General features: G+C 43.5%; 1 protein-coding gene across 1 annotated transcript in view; it reads left to right on the top strand.

Moving 5' to 3' along the window:
* Positions 1 to 7,373: 7,373 nt before the first annotated feature.
* Positions 7,374 to 18,069, top strand: part of Mllt10 (MLLT10 histone lysine methyltransferase DOT1L cofactor) — a 125,762-nt gene continuing 115,066 nt past the window's right edge. The window contains exons 1-3 of the mRNA XM_032885013.1: positions 7,374 to 7,476; positions 7,620 to 7,779; positions 12,434 to 12,513. Coding sequence (XP_032740904.1) covers positions 7,620 to 7,779; positions 12,434 to 12,513 — 240 coding nt within the window. The 5' untranslated portion in view covers positions 7,374 to 7,476. The remainder of the gene's footprint in view (positions 7,477 to 7,619; positions 7,780 to 12,433; positions 12,514 to 18,069) is intronic.

The raw sequence follows: 18,069 nt of genomic DNA, 5'->3' as shown, positions 1-18,069 counted from the left end.
GGTTGTTTCCCAGGTTTCTAGGACAAGCGACACGCGCTTCAGATTGTATTTTTCCTTCACACGGCAGAGTGTAGTTATAGTTAAATAAAGGTTGTGCTGAATTGGCTGCATTTCCTTCTAGATTTGGATTTTTGGAGGAAAAAAAATTTTTTCCGGAAGGAGATCGCAACTCAGCATTACGCTGACAATGAGACGGGAAGACCACTTCTGGCAACCAAGGGAGAGATAGGGCAAATACGTTTACAAAAATAGAAGGAGGCAGCGGTTAAAGCCTGGGTCACCAAAGGAAGCGCCACATTGTAGCAGGCGGGGAAGGGCCGGGCCAAGGAGGTGGCGGCGGTCTGGAGGCCCGAGCGGGGCTGGGGAGCGAGAAAACCCGGGGCCGAGGCGGAGGAAGCAGCACCCGCCCGGTTCCTGGGTGCTCCCATTGTTCCGCGCCAGAACCGAAGCCTGCGTCCTGTTTTTGCCAGGGGAGGGGGATCTGCGACTCGTCCACCCCCGCCTGCGGCCCGCGGAACTCCTAAAGGCTCGCCCTCCCTCGTCCCGCCGGCTTTAGGACTCTCCTTGGCCTGCAAGGAGTGTTCCCAGCCGCAGACCTCGTAGGAAGGCGTCCTCACAACGTGCTGCTGAATGGAGCCTGCAGCTCACATGTTAGAAGGGAAACATAGATATATTTTTAGAATCACCGCTAGATAAAGGACAAATGTGCCCCCCCAAGGGAAATTAGAGCAGATTATATACTATTTAAAACATCTTTAAATGTATGAATTGGCACATGAATATTAGGGTCCAAAGGAATTCGGAAAAGCACGTTTTCTGTCCTTACTTGTTACTACACAGCTCTTTGTTGTGTACAAGAAATCTGATTTTAAAAGGGCAAAATGGGCTTGGTTTGTTAAGGTGACACGCATCCCCCCCCCAAAAAAAAACCCCCCAAAAACCAAAAAAACAGGGAACTGTAAAAGGGAAAAACATTCATTATCACTTTAAACCATATTTTGGAAGTAAAATAAATTTGTACCCATCCTAAGAAACTGTTTTTCTTTGTGAGGCATGTGAGGAAAATAATTTTGGCAAACGTCAATTTTTTTAAAAATAGAGATTTCCAACAAGTGATTCTGGTCATGTAGACAAGACCAAAGTCATTGTGTATGAGGGCTCGGGAAGAAATAATTCCAGCCTGTGGCTCAAAGCATACTAGGAAAAAGAGTAATTTGGATTTCGGATTTATAATAGACTTTGCGGAAATACCTTCTAAAACACTAATTACGAGTCTGTGTATTATGCGGCACTGTTTCCCAAGGTGGATTTTAAAAAACCAATTAGAATTGATCTCTGATGGAATATTATATTTACACGTCATCATGAAGACATCATTTGGCAAGAGTTTTGAATTAGAAAAAGAAGTTAACAGATGATGTCGTAAATAGCATGTTGAAAAGACCCCTTAAGAGTCGGTTAAAGGTAGTGAGCGCTGTGATTTTGCATTTGAAATGCTATAGCAGTAGTTTGCATCTGAACACTTTGATTTTACAGGTCTTCTTTCTAAAGCTGCCTTTCCTCCTGGAAAACAATCACTTATTTTGAGGCACAGGGAGAAATTTTATGTGAGAAGTCATTTAAAGTATAACTATGAGGAGGCTGAACAGGAGAAAATTGAGGTGGAAAATTAAGTATTTTCAGTCTGTTCAGTCTCTTTCACACTTATCCCCTATTCAATTTACATTTTTTATTTATAAGCCTTTGAATATTTAGAATAGCTCTGCAGGTTTATCTGTTATGTAGTTGATACCAGAAGATGAATCTTCCTTACATCTTCTACTATCTTAGGTGTTTTTGTCTCTTTTAGAGCAAAGGAAAAAATTAACTCAGAATATACTTGTGAGAAAAACAACAAATGGGCAGGAAAAAAAGAAGGGTGGGGGTGGGGACAGAGAGGGACAAGTAGCATTCCTGGTCAGTCTTTGTGAAACCTTTCTTTAATATTATGTCATATTTCTCTTCTCTGCTTGGGCCAAAGATGATTGCTTTTTTAATTGGGCTAAAGTGCCCACCATATAAAAATTCCCTACATTCTGGCCCTCAATTCCACAGTAAAGTAAGACTGACAAAAAGATCTGAGGCTTGTGTGTTTAATTCACCAGGAATGTTAAGCTTCATGAGATTTCCCCCTATGGGGTCATGTTGGTCCTTGGCACTGTTACTGTACAATGGCAAATATACACATTATTGATTTTAAAAATCTTAGATGGCTAGACAAACAGTTTATTAATTGAAGGAATAAAAATGAATTTGTCAAACTCATTCTTTCTGGGGCACAATGCACTTAATTAACATATTCCTGGGCTTGTTTCTGGATTTGGGAAGCAGTGGCCCCTTTCACAGAGGAAAACATTTAAATCTTAAAAAGTGACCTTCTTTGGTCCAAATACTATTTAGCAATTCAGCTTAATTTGTCCTTTTCTCCTCTTTCTTTCCTTCCCTTTCCTTTTTCAGTTGCAGACACGTCTCGTCTCTTTAAGGACTCTTCCATTTCCAAAACTGATTTTCCTCTTTGCACGTTGAGGATCTTTCACTTACATAATCTTATTTATAAACTGACAGCAGAATCTGTCACTTTAATCACTTTAATTATATCAGAGATGCAAATGTTCAATGTCAGTAAAAAATGGAAAATGGACCCTGCGTTATATGGGTGTCACCCTGAAAGGTCAGTGTTAAGTGTTGCTGCATCACAGGAAAAAGCACAACTCTGTAGGTTTAAGGGTTATGTAACACCCACAAGATCTGAAGGCATTCGAGATACAGTTTTTCCCTTACTGGAAATTACCCAAAATGTAAAAGTGTAAGGGTATCACATTTTTATTAATATTTGATAGAAAAGGGAACAGCTCTGAAGCCAAACACATGGTTAAGTAAAGCAAACTCTTAGAGAAGATGCTTGATTTTGGTCTTTGGAAATATTTTAGATTTAGATAACTTGATTTAAATTTGAGAATCAACTCTTTTCCAAAAGTTACATGCATCCAAAAATAATAATAATTATTATTGATTCTAAGAGAATTCGGCAAATACAGTTGTAACTTTTACGTGAAAAGGTGGATATTCAAATGTAGACAGTTCTAAGTCATTTGGTAAATACTAACTCTTTAGAGGCTCAGAGAGAGAAAAAGTGCATCTTTTCCTTCATATTCTGACTCTAGATTAAAAAACAAAACGGTCAGGAACACAGAAGGGGACTGTTTGGTAAAAGGAAGATGACCGGGGAGGGGGAGGGGCAGAGGGACTGGAGAAGGTAATGGGGAGTAAATATGATGAGAGCAAGTGCATGCAGTAGATGCATGGATGTACCATAATGAAACTCATTATCTTGTACAATATGTACTAATAAAAACTGTAAAACATGATCTTTCATGTCTAGTATATTAATTTTAGCTATCAGAAATCTCTGAAGATACTGACTTGGAAAAATTTTATTAACCATCAGAAATTTAACTTTGATTGTATAAGCAAAATAAAGACTTGCTTTACCTTGAAGAACAAGTATCAGACCTCACATCTTTTTCAACACCGATGTTGAATATTAGACAAATGTTTCTGTAGTCTTACTACTTCTAGGCTACTTGCTAGGCACTTGGCAAGGACTAAGATGGGGAAATAACATTATCAAGGAAGACTACCATGGCTCATTAGGTGAGATCCTGCAAAGGCCATTCACAGAGTTTCCACTGTAAACATAATTGAAAGGGATACCTTTTGATAAAATTTGAATATAGGGTACATATGGGTGTCATGTCTAGGGTATGCATCTATAAAGACAAGAGCTACTTATTGTAAACAATAAAACCAGCTTTAAAACTTATTTTAACTAAAATAGTATATGTACACACATACATATGTATATACTTCTGATAAACTGTTCACAGGGAAGATAGAAGTTTAGGTATCGAATGAATAAAACAACTTTTTATTCAAATTTTATCTCAAAGTGTATGTGGATCATAAGAAATTGGGATTTTTTTTTTCTTTTTAGTTGTCTAGCTAATTTATTTGTAAGGGCAATATAGCAAAGTCAATTGGCTAGCTAAGGAAATTGTATAGTGTTACACTATAAAAATATTCCCAAGGATATAGAAATATGCCTTAGCTTTTTGCCTTATTACAGAAAATAATCTGTAATAGTAAGCAGAATAATAGTTCTAATAGACAGAAGGCAGAAAACCGTAGTTTAAAAAGGACACAAATATGAATAAGGACAACCTAGACTCTGCTTAGGTAAATGATTATGGAAAAGAAAATTTGAAAAGTTGGTGTCTAGGTTCGGGAGTAAAGAAAATTGTGAAAAGATATATTACCATGGAGTGAAAATACATTTTCCCATTATAGTAGGGTTAGAGGTTACATCATAAAATACTTTACTTGAGTTTTTTGTGGTTTGCCTCAGATGATTAGTTTAGAGAAAATAGATGAGCCAGTACCATGTTAGACACTATTATGTGAAGAATATTCCAGACAATGGGCTTTTCGTCCTTTCCTACAGGTAAAAGATGTGTGTGTATCTATGGGGAATATGGGATCGGATTTAAATGATAACATTAATATTGAAGTTCTTTTCTAGAAAGATATTCCATCAGTCATACGGCAATTAATTTTTGTGTCACTATTTTTTAAACATTTACTTAACTTTAACAGTTACGGCAATTACAAGTTTTACCCATTCTGAGGCCTGAGGATTAGCAAATTTAGCTAGATGTTTTTATTATATGCGTATGCAGTATGAGACTCCACATCTCATAAAGGACCAATACGGTTTTCTTTCGGCTATATTCTAGGAGTTTCTGGTACACAATGAATGTTCAGTAAATATTTGCTGAGTGAATAATTGACTACATATTTGAGCTGTTTCATTCTGTCTGCTATTCTTCCTCTGTACTTGGTATATTATAGAAATATATCAAATACTGTACATACAACAACACAAAGTTCAGTCCCTGGTACTTCAGTAAAAATGCCCTATTTATTCCCAGTGTTTTTCCTCACTTGCATGACTCACCATTATAGAATGTTAAAAATGTTTTTAATTGGAGTTCTAGTGTGTTAACATGTATGTATGTATACATTTTTCATAAAATTTCTGCTTCAGATACTATTATATAAACCTGGTATAAATTGTGCATCTTTTCCTAATTTCTTTATACATTTTTACACATTTTTCCCATTCTTTTTGTAAATGTCAAAACTTCATATAAATGACAGGGATTTTTTTTTTTTTTTTTCTTGAAAAGAGCACGATTTACCTATTCTATTTACCTACGTATTTATTAGGTGTTACAGAATGAAGTGAGACACTTATCCTTCTTTTCATACAAGTTAGCTCCATCACAAGAAATAAGCTCCAATGCATTAGAAATAAAATGAAAGTATTTTTAAAATTTAGTGCATTAAGGCTTGACTTAAGGGTTTGGGAAGTTCCACACTGATTTGCACCAAAATGGGTCTATGAGACAGAACAGGAATTAGACAGTGAACTGATCTCCTTTGTATAAGGGTGAAGGTAAAATATTTGGTACAGTTAAAACAGTACAGTTCTGTTTGAAGGCTGCCTAGCTTTGTACACGTCATCGTTACGTTAAGAGCATCATTAGAGGCCAGAAATTTATTACCATATCCTCCTAAAAATGTCATTTTACTAATCTGTAGTCACCATTTCTAAATGTATTAATATTAAGAGAGAAGCCTCAGTTTTGTGTCCCTTTAGAGTACATCTCCTCATCACAAGCTTTGGTAAATTCCCCATTAGTTTGGATCTCACATAGCTTTTGACTATATCTGCCCAGAGATGCCTGCATTGTGCTGTATCTATTACCATTCTTAGACTTTCGGCAATTATTTCGAAATGAAAAAGAACAGCCAAATTACCTTTTTTGAACATTTTAAAATTTATTTTCTAGGGAGTGCTTAGAACTTGGGGCACTTTAGCATTGTGTAAGTGCATTTTCCAGACCATATTATATTGTTAATTTCTAATAAGCCCCTTTGTACTTGTAATTAACCAGAAGCCATGAAGTTGCTTTGGAACTGTTTGTCATTTAATCAATCTATCCATAATTCCCATTTCATGCTAAACTTTAATGAATGAACACTTTTTGCTTAAAATCAATAATGGGTGTACATGGAGAAAGGATTAGGGAAACTTTTTTTTGGTAGCTGAAAAACTATTCAGTATCTAGCTAATTAATCTGCTCACATTGGTCTAATCTAATCTATATTCTATTTGTGTATGGGGAGGAAGCTCCCATATTTCTCCAATTTAAATGACATCACATTTGGAAAGGTAAATTTGGAGAATCGAGCTAGACCAGAGGAATCCTCAATCAAGACTGAGCACCACACTCTTAACGCTGTTATCCTTTGGTGACAGGCTAGAATGTGGGTTCCTTAGTCCTACGGCTGCATTTTTGCCAGATCACTCTATTACGTTGCTAATGCCACCAACCATTTGTATACCTACCAAGCTATAAATGCAGTCTTGGGGCTCCCGCTCAGAATATAGACCAAACACAGGCCTTTTGCCTGTTTGTGGAGCACTTTCATTTGCCACGGGGGCCAAGATGGTGCGTAAGTGGGCGGTAGATCTGGAAACACTTCCACTGGGTGAACTTTGGGAAGAATCCAGGACGTGAATTTAATGGGTGGCGAAGCTGCGACAGTACTGTGAAGTTAGCGCGGCCAACTGCAGGAAGCCATGCTTCATTACACCCTTCATGGAAGCTGGCACCCTCTCCCAACCATTGTTACCCGCGGGCCAGTTCTCGAGGCACAGGCCTTCAGGTAGGTTCCCAGCCCCACGAGACGCCCCGGGGGCGCCCCTCGGCGACTCCGGCCCCCACCGCACCCCACCGCGGCCTCTTCCTCATGCGCGCCCCGGGCCCGCGAGGCGAGGGCCGCCCAACGTCCCGGCCCTCGCGCGCCCCTGAGCCCTCCGGTAGACTCACTCCGGCCGCGCTGGGCAGCCGGCTCCGATCGTCCCCCACCTCCGCACACCTCGGCGCCGCCGAGCGGTGCGGGGGAGGGGAAAGCCTGGAGGTAGGCAGGGGCCAAGGGACGCGGCGGCGCGCACGCAGGCCTCGCCTCTCCGGGCCGCCTCCCTCACGCCGGCCGCAGGGCGGGCCGACGCGTACGCCGGGTGACGCTCGGAGGAGGAAGCGCAGCCCCTTCCCCTCCCTCGCCGCCCCGGGCCCAGCGGGAGCCCCCCAGTGCGCCTGTGCGGAGGCCTGCTTGATTATGTGTGCCCTCCTCGGGCGGCGGCGTTAGCGGCCGGGTGGAGGTGGGGAGGGAGGACGCCGCGGAGGAGGAGGAGGAGGAGGAGGAGGAGGAGGAGGAGGAGGTGGCGGTGGCGGGGAGGTGGGGGGAGTCAGCAAGGACATGGCTCCTGACTCCTGTGCGGAACGTGAGTGACTGAGCAGCAAAGCCCGAGTGAGCGAGCGGCCGGCCGGGCGGGCGGGCGGGCGGGGACCGGGCCGGGGTCTGTCGGGCGGGCGCGGGGGGCGGGCTGCGTGTGGGGCGCTCTCGGTGGCTTGCTTGTGTTTGTTAATGGTCCCCCCCCAACTCCCTCATAGATGGTCTCTAGCGACCGGCCCGTGTCACTGGAGGACGAGGTCTCCCATAGTATGAAGGAAATGATTGGAGGCTGTTGCGTTTGCTCAGACGAGAGAGGCTGGGCCGAGAACCCGCTGGTTTATTGCGACGGGCACGGCTGCAGCGTCGCGGTGCATCAAGGTAAACACCCAACCGCCTGCCGGGCCGAACCGGCCTGCTCCCAACCGTCACCGCTCCCCCCCCCCGGCGGCAACTGCCACCGCTGCCCCTCCCCGGCCCGCCCGCCCTCCTGCCGCCCCCCCCTGCCCCGCCCCGCCCCGGCCCCGTGCGCAGGCCGCGGAGCCCGGCGTGGTCGCCGCGGGCGCGGGCCGTGCCTCGGCCTGTGGGAGAAAGTGCGTGTGGCCCGGGCTGTCATGTGATTCGGCGCTCACTCAAGTGTCATTTGGTGGCCGCCTGCGTCGGGCCGGGTCCGCAGAGCCTGCGGCGGCCGCGTCCTGCGCCAGGGTAGGGTGGGAGCGTGCGACCCGCGCTGGAGTCACCGTGACGGCGGGGTGGCTTTGGGAACCGGAGGGCCTCCTTCCCCTCCCCTGCCAGCTCCGGTCTGCCGCAGTGTGTCTTCTGCGGGGACTGTGGGAGGCGACCCTGACGGGGTGGGAGGTGTCTGGGGCTGAACCGACCTGAGCTGAAGCTGGTCCTGGCTGCTGCACTAGTGGCCCGCGTGACTTCAGGGGGTGTGGGGGAGCGGTGGGGAGGGTGGGGGTGGTGCCCCAAGGGACTTGGGAGATTCTTAGTCTCTTTTTCGATGTTCTCATTGGCCGAATGTTTTGAGTACACGCTTCACCTCACCCCAGAAGCCGGGGAACTCTTTAGGATGTCTTCCTGGTTGTTGAAGTTTCTGACTGTCCATTTCAAGTTTAGGAGATCCAGGGCGAAAGATTAGGTAGCATTTTTATTGACTCACTCACTGTGCAGTCTCCAGCAGACCCACACCCTTCCTATCCCTGAAGCTAAAATTGAATGGTGGAGGGGTTTTTTTTGGAGGGGGGTTGTGTGGGGGTGGGGGAATAGGGTTTCTCTGTAACCTTGACTGTCCTGGAACTTGGCTCTGTGGTCCATACTGGCCCCAATTAGAGATCCTCCTGCTTCTGCCTCTGGAGTATTTAACGGTGTGTACATCTGGGAAGTTTGTTTTTTATATAGGATCTTGCTATGTATCCCAGGCAGGATGCAGAGAAGCAACAATCCTTCTGCATCTCCTCTCAAGTATGGGACTTGTAGGTGTGAGCCGGAAGTTGTTTTGTGATGGGAGGGTCCTACCGAAGAGAGGTGAATTAAAACATTTTTGCTTTAATTTTAGTTTTTATTTTTTGAGTCAGGGTCTCATTACCAGCTCTTGCTGATCTGGGACTCTGTTATGTAGACCGGGCTGGACCCAGACTCAGAGACTGCCTGCTTCTGCCTCCAGGGTGGTGGGATTAAAGGCGTGCACTGTCATGCCTGGAATCTTTGAGAGGGTTTCAAGCAGCCCATGCTGATCCAGTGCTCACTCTTCCACTTCCCAGGGCTGGGGTTTGAGGAGCACTGTTCCAGGTTACGCTGTGCTGAGCATGACAGGCAAGCAGTCTGCCAACTAATACGTGGTGCAGTTGTGAGGGGACCTTAGACAAGTGTGATAGTAATACTGAGATTGTAACAGGAACAGTTGGTTAGTCCTGGTTTCTTTAAAGGAGAACGTTACATATTATTATTAACACTCAGTCCCAGTCTTGGCTAAGATAAGTACAAAGAGGAGAAGATGTACATTTTATATAATTTGAATTGTGTGTGTATTACAGTCTTTAGTTGGGATACTAAATAATGGTTATAATGACATTTTTCATAGATATCTTGTTATCCTTTGTTTAAATATACCCCCCCCACCCCGCACCTTTTCCCCTCTGCTTTTCTGTCTTGGGACAAGGCATAGCTCATGGATTGGATGGTAATTTTGTTATGTAATATTTCCTTGTCAATACAGAAAATGTACATCTAAATATTAACTTTTGCCTTCTAGAGGTGCTTCCAAATAAAAGTGTTTGGACTCCATGCTGTTTCTTTTCTGTTCTGTTTTTGGTACAGGGTCGTATGCCCCAAAGTGAAAGATGGGCGTGTTGATGAGGCAGACCTGGACTCCAGAGCTTCTGCGTCTGCCTCCCACACGCTGAGGTGTTAGATGTCTGTTACTGTCTCCGGCCACCGATGCTGTTTTCTGACTGATAGGATATTTTTACTTACACAGGTTTAAAAGATTATCTAGGCGTGGTGGCTTATGCCTGTAATTACAACTCTTGGTCAGGCAGGAGTACTCTTTTGAGTTTGAGGCCAGCCTGGACTACAAATTCAAGACCCATTAAGTATATAGTTCAATTGAAGCAGGTTGGTAGCACACACAGAGCCCTGGGTTTAAACTGTAGCGTGGGGTAAACCTGGCGTGATGACACATGCCTGTAAGCCCAGTGTTCTGTAGGGTTAAAGACCTCATGTCCCTTTCAGGGGTTGCATAGCAAGTTTGAGGCCAACCTGTGCTATGTGACACTCCTGACTCGACAGTGAAACAAAGTTTAGCTTTGGGTATTTAAGAGTTCTTTTGATTTTTTAATGTTTCCTGTTATTTTATGACATTTTCAAGTTTCTGCTGAGCAAAATAGAAGTTGGATGTGCTTATAAATTCTCAAAAAGTGAAAATCTTATGAAACAAATATGAACATTAAAACCAACTTTACTGCTAGTGAGGTGGCTAAGTGGTAAAGGCGCCTGTCCCAGCGCCTGACGGAAGTGTGATTGCCAAGACTCGGTGAGTGGAGAGGGCGGCGAGCAGAGAGGGCGGTGAGCGGAGAGGGCGGCAGAAAGCTGTGCTCTGACCTCTGCTGCTCACATCGGCACATCGGAGACATGGTACAATTTGGTTTGCTTTTATTTCTTGAAGTAGGGTCTCTGTGCAGCTCTGACTGTCCTGGCACTCTGTAGACCAGGCTGGCTACCTGCTTCTGCCTCTAGAGTGCTGGGATTAGAGGTTTATGCCACCACTGCCTAGCTAAAACTTTTTTTTTTAAGTTGCTGAACAAAACACCAAATCAGACCTTCCTTTTCCTCACGTTTCTGTCCTGCGGATCAAACTCAGGATTTTGTGCATGTCAGACAAGTATTGCCATCGAGCTGCTGCAGTAGCCCCATCTTTCACTGTGACCCAGCCTAGCCTGTGTCAACTTTCTTAGTGCTGGCATTACGTTGTGTGCTGCCATGCCCATCTTAAAAGGACAAGACGAGGCTGGGCCAATGAGCTAAGTTGCTTTTGCCGAGCCTAGTGACTTGGGGTCGGTGTTGGAACTACATAGAAGAAGGAAAGAAGAGGCTCCTGAGAGTTGATTTCTGCATGTGTGTGGTGAAACACACGCAGTAAGAGTGCAGTGCAGTGACTTAGACGCGGCTGTGGTTAGGTGTGTGGGGTGGAGAGTTCTTGTTGGGTGTGCAGTTCCATGGTTTTCAGTAGCTGGATTAAGAGAGCCACACCCTGCAGGTCACCTGTGTAGAGTACACAGCCGAGTGGTTTCTGGTATTCTCACAGAGTTGTGCAAACACCATCAGTCTGTTCGAGATCCTTTCATCACCCTAATAAAAACCTCGGATCCATTAGAGGTCACTTCCGTTTCTCCCCGGTTCCTGCATATCTAGGTAACCACAACTTGGTCTATTGATTTGCCTTTTTGGATATTTCACATTATCTTTTTGGTGGGGGATTAGAACATCCTTGAACATGCTGTGCTCTGTCCTAACTGTCACTTTATTCTCTTGATTCAGTGTCAAGTAGCTTGGGCTGGCTTTGAATTGCTTAGTGGTAGTGGTTGACCTTCAACTTGAGATCCTCCCACCTCCATTTCCTGAGAGCTGGCCTTACCCGCTCGCTCCAGCAGGACAGGCCTGGGGTTATGTGGTGCTGGAGTTGACCCCGGGCTTCATGCATGCTATGTATGCTGTGTTCTACTTGTTAAGCCATACCCTAGCAACCCACAAAGTATTTCACTCTAGCATATTTTGTTTTGTCTGTTGATCACCTTATTTTTGTTTTTAATTTGGTTTTGTTTTCATTCATGTACTTGTAGTCCCAGCCCTTTAAGAGGCGAGGAAAGATGGAGTCAGTGAACTCCTATCTCAAAGCAACAAAAAGCAGTTGGTATTATTAGCCTATAGGGAAAGGGAGGAGTTAGTGATTTTCTGATTTAGTCGATGTATATAATGTGTTAAGTTTTACATAATCACCTGTAAAAAATAACCCAATGTGAAAAAAAAAGCCCACCCTAACATTTATAGCACTTTGACCTATTCAAAGACAAGAATTTCTATGCAGTTCATGCTCACTTAAAACTCACAGTCATTTGACTCTGGCCTGTAGAGTTTTGTGGTGACAGTTATGTGCTACCACACGAAACACGTTGGTCGTTAGTGGAAATAGCCCAATAGGTTGAATTTTATTTTTGTTTATTTTGAGACAGGGTTTCCTCTGTCTCCTTGGCATCCTGGAACTCAGTCTGTAGACCAGGCCGGCATGAAACTCCTAGACATCCACCTGCCTCTGCCTTCCAAGTGCTGGGAATGTTGAATTATAAAATTTTATTATATTATAATTTTACTTTTTATTAAATAGCCACTAAACACTATAACATACATAATTTCTTAAGGCACGTTGTTGAAAAGTACAAGAGGTAGTTGATAGGTTTATACAGATTGTTTTGCCTTAGTTTTCAAATATAAATATTTTGTTTTCAAATTTAAACTTTTTTTTCTTGTTTCCCAACAGCTTGCTATGGCATTGTTCAAGTACCTACTGGACCATGGTTTTGTAGGAAATGTGAATCTCAGGAGAGAGCAGCCAGAGTGGTAAGGACTGTTTATCAAACAATACTAAAATGCTTAAGTAGTTTAGGATGCTAAGTATTACTGACTTCAGGTTTTAAATTGATTTTGTAAAATTTGAAAAACAGGTGTGTGTATGTGTGTGTATGTGTATGTGTGTGTGGAGGGGATGTACTTTGAAAACTAAACATAGGAAATTATATTCAATTTTTGTTTGTTTGATTTGGATCTGAGGTTGAGCTCAGGCCCCTGTGCATGTGAGGCACACATTATACACTGAATTATGTCCTCAGCATTGTACCCGGGGTTTCTGCTCGGGCTGGGTCGCTGGTGTTTCTGCTAGACCTAAGAGTGAGGAGAAACCCTAGGGGTCTACAGACACTGTCATTCTATAACTGTATCTGTTGTGGTCTGGGTAGTCCTCATTTCAAATATCTAACGTTTTTGACAAAGCGACAGGAACCTTTTTTAACTCAACTGGTCGGTCACCTTTATTAGTGCTTGGTAACTTCTTGTGAAATGGAGGAGGCTCATTTCTGGTTCCAAGAGGTTTTGTTTTTCTACCCTTACCAATTAAGCTTAGGGAATACCAGTAGAAAGAAGCAATTTTTTAAGCTATACAAAAGAATACCAGTCTTGATATGATAACTGCTTTCAACGTTGACTAGAGAGTTTGTCCTGAAATCAGAAAACAGACATTTCAACTTCTCTTCCTAGGCATATAGCAGAAGTAGAAGTTTTTGCCTTCAGTGATTCTGGGTGTATAGACATTATGGTCTAGTAGCTCATGTAGTGAGTCTCAGTCAATCGTGTGTGAGAATCCACTGTAGCAAAATTATAGTTATTGTAGTGTTAATTAGCAAATGGAGGATGAAGTCAATCCAGGCTTTAGGGTTGTAGTTTAGTTGCTTGCTCAATGTGGATGCAGGTCACAGGTTCTACCCCAGCAGTGCATTAAACGTGGGTCAGGAGTTCAAAGTCTTCCTTAGCCACACAGTGAGCTCTAGCTTGAGACTTCACCTGGGCTTCAAGAGAGCCTGTCCGACTTGAAATATGGAAAGCCTACTTTTTGACTTTCTCAGTGTAGGATATTATCTTTAGGGTGGGTAGGTCTCTAAGCAAATGAAACTATGCTTGAATTACCAGTAAACATAGCAGTGAATCAAGGAGGCCAAGGTAGGAGGAGGTGCAGTGTGTTGAAGAAAAGAGTGGGCATGGTAGGATCCCTCAAATGCTGGTTTGGTTTTATTCCTTTAATTTTTGGGAATGGTCAAAATGTCAAGGTAAATACAGTAGTTATATTAGGAGCATGTTTTTAATTTATTTAAATGTGGGACATGGGAATCCTTTGAAGAAAAGCATAATCTCTAAATTCAGGTAGTGACAATTCTGAGACCGGAGTTGGATTTTGAGCTTGTATAATCTTGAAGTAGAGAGCATTTTATTATAAACACAGAATCAAGAACTTTAATTTGGACAGGAGCTTGAAGTAGTCCTGCTAGTTCTCTGTAGTGCCTGATTCATTCTTATCTTTGTGAAGATGGTCTCTGCGACAGAGTGGTTTGTAGTTAACGTCTTCAAGTATTTATAGGTTTGTTCCAGATGCTGTGCTAGATGTTTTGGACCAGTTACTCTATTTGTCAAGTTCCTGAGGTAGTTTTCATTTTGTAGATTAGGCAACTGTAGTTTGGGGGACATCGCAATCTGGGCAGCCCTCAAGCTGCTCCTTCCCTTCTTCTGTCACCTCCTGTGGGGAGGAGGACTGGCTGCGTCTTACTCCTCTTTTCGTCTTTCTGGCCTCCAAGTCTCTTGAGGTGGGCCCTACTGTGGAGCCCTTGCTTCACACTCTTGGCTCAAACTGTAGTGATTGGTGAGGGCTGCCCTACCTAGGTAGCGTATGACTTAAAAAACAAAAAAAACTTGGATATTAAAAAACGCGCACGCCTGTGCCTGTGCATGTAAGAGAGAGCGGGTGGGGAGGGAGGTGTGAATGAGTGTGTGTGTAAGAGTGGTTTGGAGGCCAGCCATTGGATGTCAGGCCCACCTTTCGATTTCTTTAAGGCAGATTCTAGGCAGAGCATGTGGATGGCATGGCTTTAACCCCAGCACTCAGGAGGCAGACAGGAGGATGGATCTCTGCGAGCCCAGCCTGGTCATGTAGCAGGTTCCAGGATAGCCGGGACTTCAGAGACCTTGTCTCAAAAACCTAGAAATGAAAGAGGGAGCATTAGAGTCTCTTGATTGTGCATAAGCAGCAGGCTAGATGGCCTAAGCACTGATTTCCAGCTCTGGCTCTGTGTCTCTGTAGAGCGTTGCTGGGCACACAGATGCTTGCACCACTGACTGCCTTTCATGTGGATTCTGGGCATCTGAACTCAGGTGGGCAGAGCTGAGGTGTGGTACTGCCGGCAAGTTCTTTTATATACTGGAGTTGTCTTTCCAGCTTGTACCTCCTGTCCTAAGAGCATGAAATCTCCTTCTGAACTTCATACCTTTGTGGCTAAAACTGACTCCAACTGGTTTGACTTAGACGAGGTCCCTTTAAGGTGCAGTGGCTCAGATATGGTAAGGGCACTGTGGATTAGAGATGGCTGCTCACTGTCAGAAAAGGAAGAGGGGTGAGCTGTGAGTGTTTTGACAGACACTGAACAAGATGATCCAGAAAGAAAGCAACATGCTCAGAACATTGTTTTTGTTTGATAGTATTTATAATGCAGTTAAAGGATATTAGGAATAAAAAGATAAATGATGGTAGTATCAGATGTAGAACTTTAAAGGAAGGACATGGGAATCCACAGAGAGCATCTTAAAGAAGTAGGTGACTCGGCGAGACCAAGATCAGTTCCTCTGTGGAATGGCTTTACCATCAGTAATAAGGTAGGGACTGTGGCTCTGCTGTAGAATGTGCTTCTCAAGGCCTATGCTTAAGCCCCAGAAAACCCTACACCTTTCCCAAAGTAATAGCAGTAGGAGAAGAAGAGCGCACAGGTCCTGTCAGATGGCTCAGTGGTAAGTGGGCTTGCTACCAGACTGGTGACCTGTTGGATGTTGGGAAGACATGTTGAGAGGAGGGGCCTGATGGCACAGATGTTCTCCGACCCTCCCTACTGACACTGAGTCATGCCTGCAGACATAGACTCACAGACAAAGACATGCCAAGTAGAGAGGGGGAAACCTGGCGCTTCTACTGCCATGGTGGAGCAGGTCTCTTACATTGCCTGTAGTGTTTCGGCATTCTAGAGGGAGGGGAGGGTTTGAGTTGGAAGGTGGCTTGGGCAGCTGTTTCCAAAGAGAAAAGTCTGACGCACATGGTGGCTTCTGCCTATGATCCCAGCATTGGGGTTTGGGGAGGGAGGATTGCCATGAGTTTAGGGCAGCCTGGTCTCTGTAGAGTGAGACTGCATCTCAAAACACCCAAAACCAAGCAAACCCACCAAGCAACAACAGAAATCCCAGTAAAAACCAAAAGACCCAAATCAGACAATAGAGTCCAAACGCAACTGCCTCTCCATGTAACTGAGAATGACCTTAAGTTTCTTAAATATTTATTTATTTATTTATTTATTTATTTATTTATTTATTTATTTATTTATTTATTTATTTAATGTGAGTACACTGTAGCTGTTCAGGCACATCAGAAGAGGGCTCCACTACAGATGTGTTGTGAGTCACCATGTGGTTGCTGGGAATTGAACTCAGGACCTTTGGAAGAGCAGTGCTCTTAACCGCTGAGCTATCTCTCCAGCCCTCTTAAATATTTAAAAAAAAAAAGATTAAAGAAAAGTTTTTTAAAAAGTATGCCATCCCTGGGGCTGGAGTTAAAGGTATTTGAGTTGCATGCTGTGGGTGCTGGAAGCTGAACTTGCAAGAGCAAGTCTGTGTTCTTAGCCAGCACTGTTGCCATTGGTGACCAAAGCGTCTCTGCCGCTACCTGGAGTAAACAGTGGCTCTCATAGTTGAAACAAGCTGATTGAAAGCGCACTGTGCGGCTGAGGACGGTGTCTATATTACAGATTATCTTATTACAGATAAGTCTATTAGTTAGTAGACTTATATTTTTAATTTTATTTTTTATTATATATGTTTATGGCCTCTGTGGATTTGAACACCGAGTAGCTGGTGCCAACAGAAGCTAGCAGTGCTGGATTTCTTGAGCTAAGTTACACCAGCATCTGATGTGGGTGCTGAGAACCAGACCTTGGTCTCCCACAGGACAGTACAGCACTAACCTGATTTTAAGCCCTTAACATCGATTATTATTATTATTATTATTATTATTATTTTTTTTTCTCTCAGTTATTGAGACCCTGTTTTAACCATCCTCTCAAAGCGGGGGTCATCAAAAGTATAAGAATTAATTTTCTTTCTTTTTCTTCCTGGAGACAGGGTTCCTTTGTGTAGCCCTGGTTGTCCTAGAACTAGCTGTGTAGACCAGGCTAGCCTCAAACTCAGAGATCCTCCTGCCTCTGCCTCCTGAGAGCTGGGTTTAAAGGCGTGTCCTGCCACTGCCTGACTTAAGGTTTAGTGCTTTACTCTCTTTAGGTCGTCTATGTTCAATGTTTGCATTATACGTATACGTTAATGGGTATAGTTTGTATTGTTTTACGGGAATGGTGTATGCCTGTGTGTTTACTCCTCTCCTCCTGCAGTGCTGAGCCCAGTCCTCCCCCTCCCTCTTTCCCCCTCTCTCTGTGTGAGTGTGTGTGTGTGTGTGTGTGTGTGTGTGTGTGTGTGTGTGTGTGTGTGTGTGTGTGTGTGTGTGTGTGTGTGTGTGTGTGTGCGTGTATGTATTTAAGCGTTTCATTCTTCTGCTTTCGTGTGTTAGTTTGACTAAGATAATGACTGTTTAGCTGGAGGTAAGATTTCATTCACTTGAGCCTGTCTTCTGGAATGTTTCGGTGGTCAGTTGACAGCCTGTTTTTCTTCAAGGCTTTGAGGGGAGCATTATTTAAGAGACGCTCGGTGGCTGATACCTGTAATCTCAGCACTTGGGAGGCTGAGGCAGGTGGGTTGAGGTCTGGTGTCACTGCATAGTGAGTTCCTTGGGTTAGAGTGAGACCCTGAATTCAAAAAGGAAAAAAATGTACTATCTTCTTTATGTTCTCAAATACTGTTTCATCATTACATTTTTGTCTGTAACTGATTTAGGTGTAGGAGACTTTTGTTTTCCATGTCTTTTTATTTTTGTGTTATGGAAGCTGGTTCTCCACATTTATGCTTATTTATCTAATGAATTAATTTTCCACCTTAACCATCTATAGAACACTACTTTTTTCATTCATACTTTTGAGAAGATGGATTTATTTGTAGTTTTTAGTATGTAACTTCTTTTATGGTATCTTACATTGTCTTAGGATTAGTAAAGTTTTTCAGGTTATTTTTAATTTCTTTGTTTTGTGAGGCAGGGTCTAGCACTTGTACTAACTGTGAACTTACAGCCTTGGCCTCCTGAGTGCAGTGATTAAAGCATGCATCACCACATCTGTTTTTTTGTTCTTTAAAAAGTCTTTATTTTTTGTGTGTGAAAAGTCCTGAGTGCGTTTATGTCTGTGTACCGTGTATGTGAAGTGTCCACAGAGG

This window comes from Rattus rattus, chromosome 14, assembly GCF_011064425.1.
Source record: "Rattus rattus isolate New Zealand chromosome 14, Rrattus_CSIRO_v1, whole genome shotgun sequence".
In the NCBI taxonomy this organism is placed as follows: domain Eukaryota; kingdom Metazoa; phylum Chordata; class Mammalia; order Rodentia; family Muridae; genus Rattus; species Rattus rattus.
Note: the sequence above shows the minus strand (reverse complement) of the source record. Positions and strands in the feature narration are given on the sequence as shown.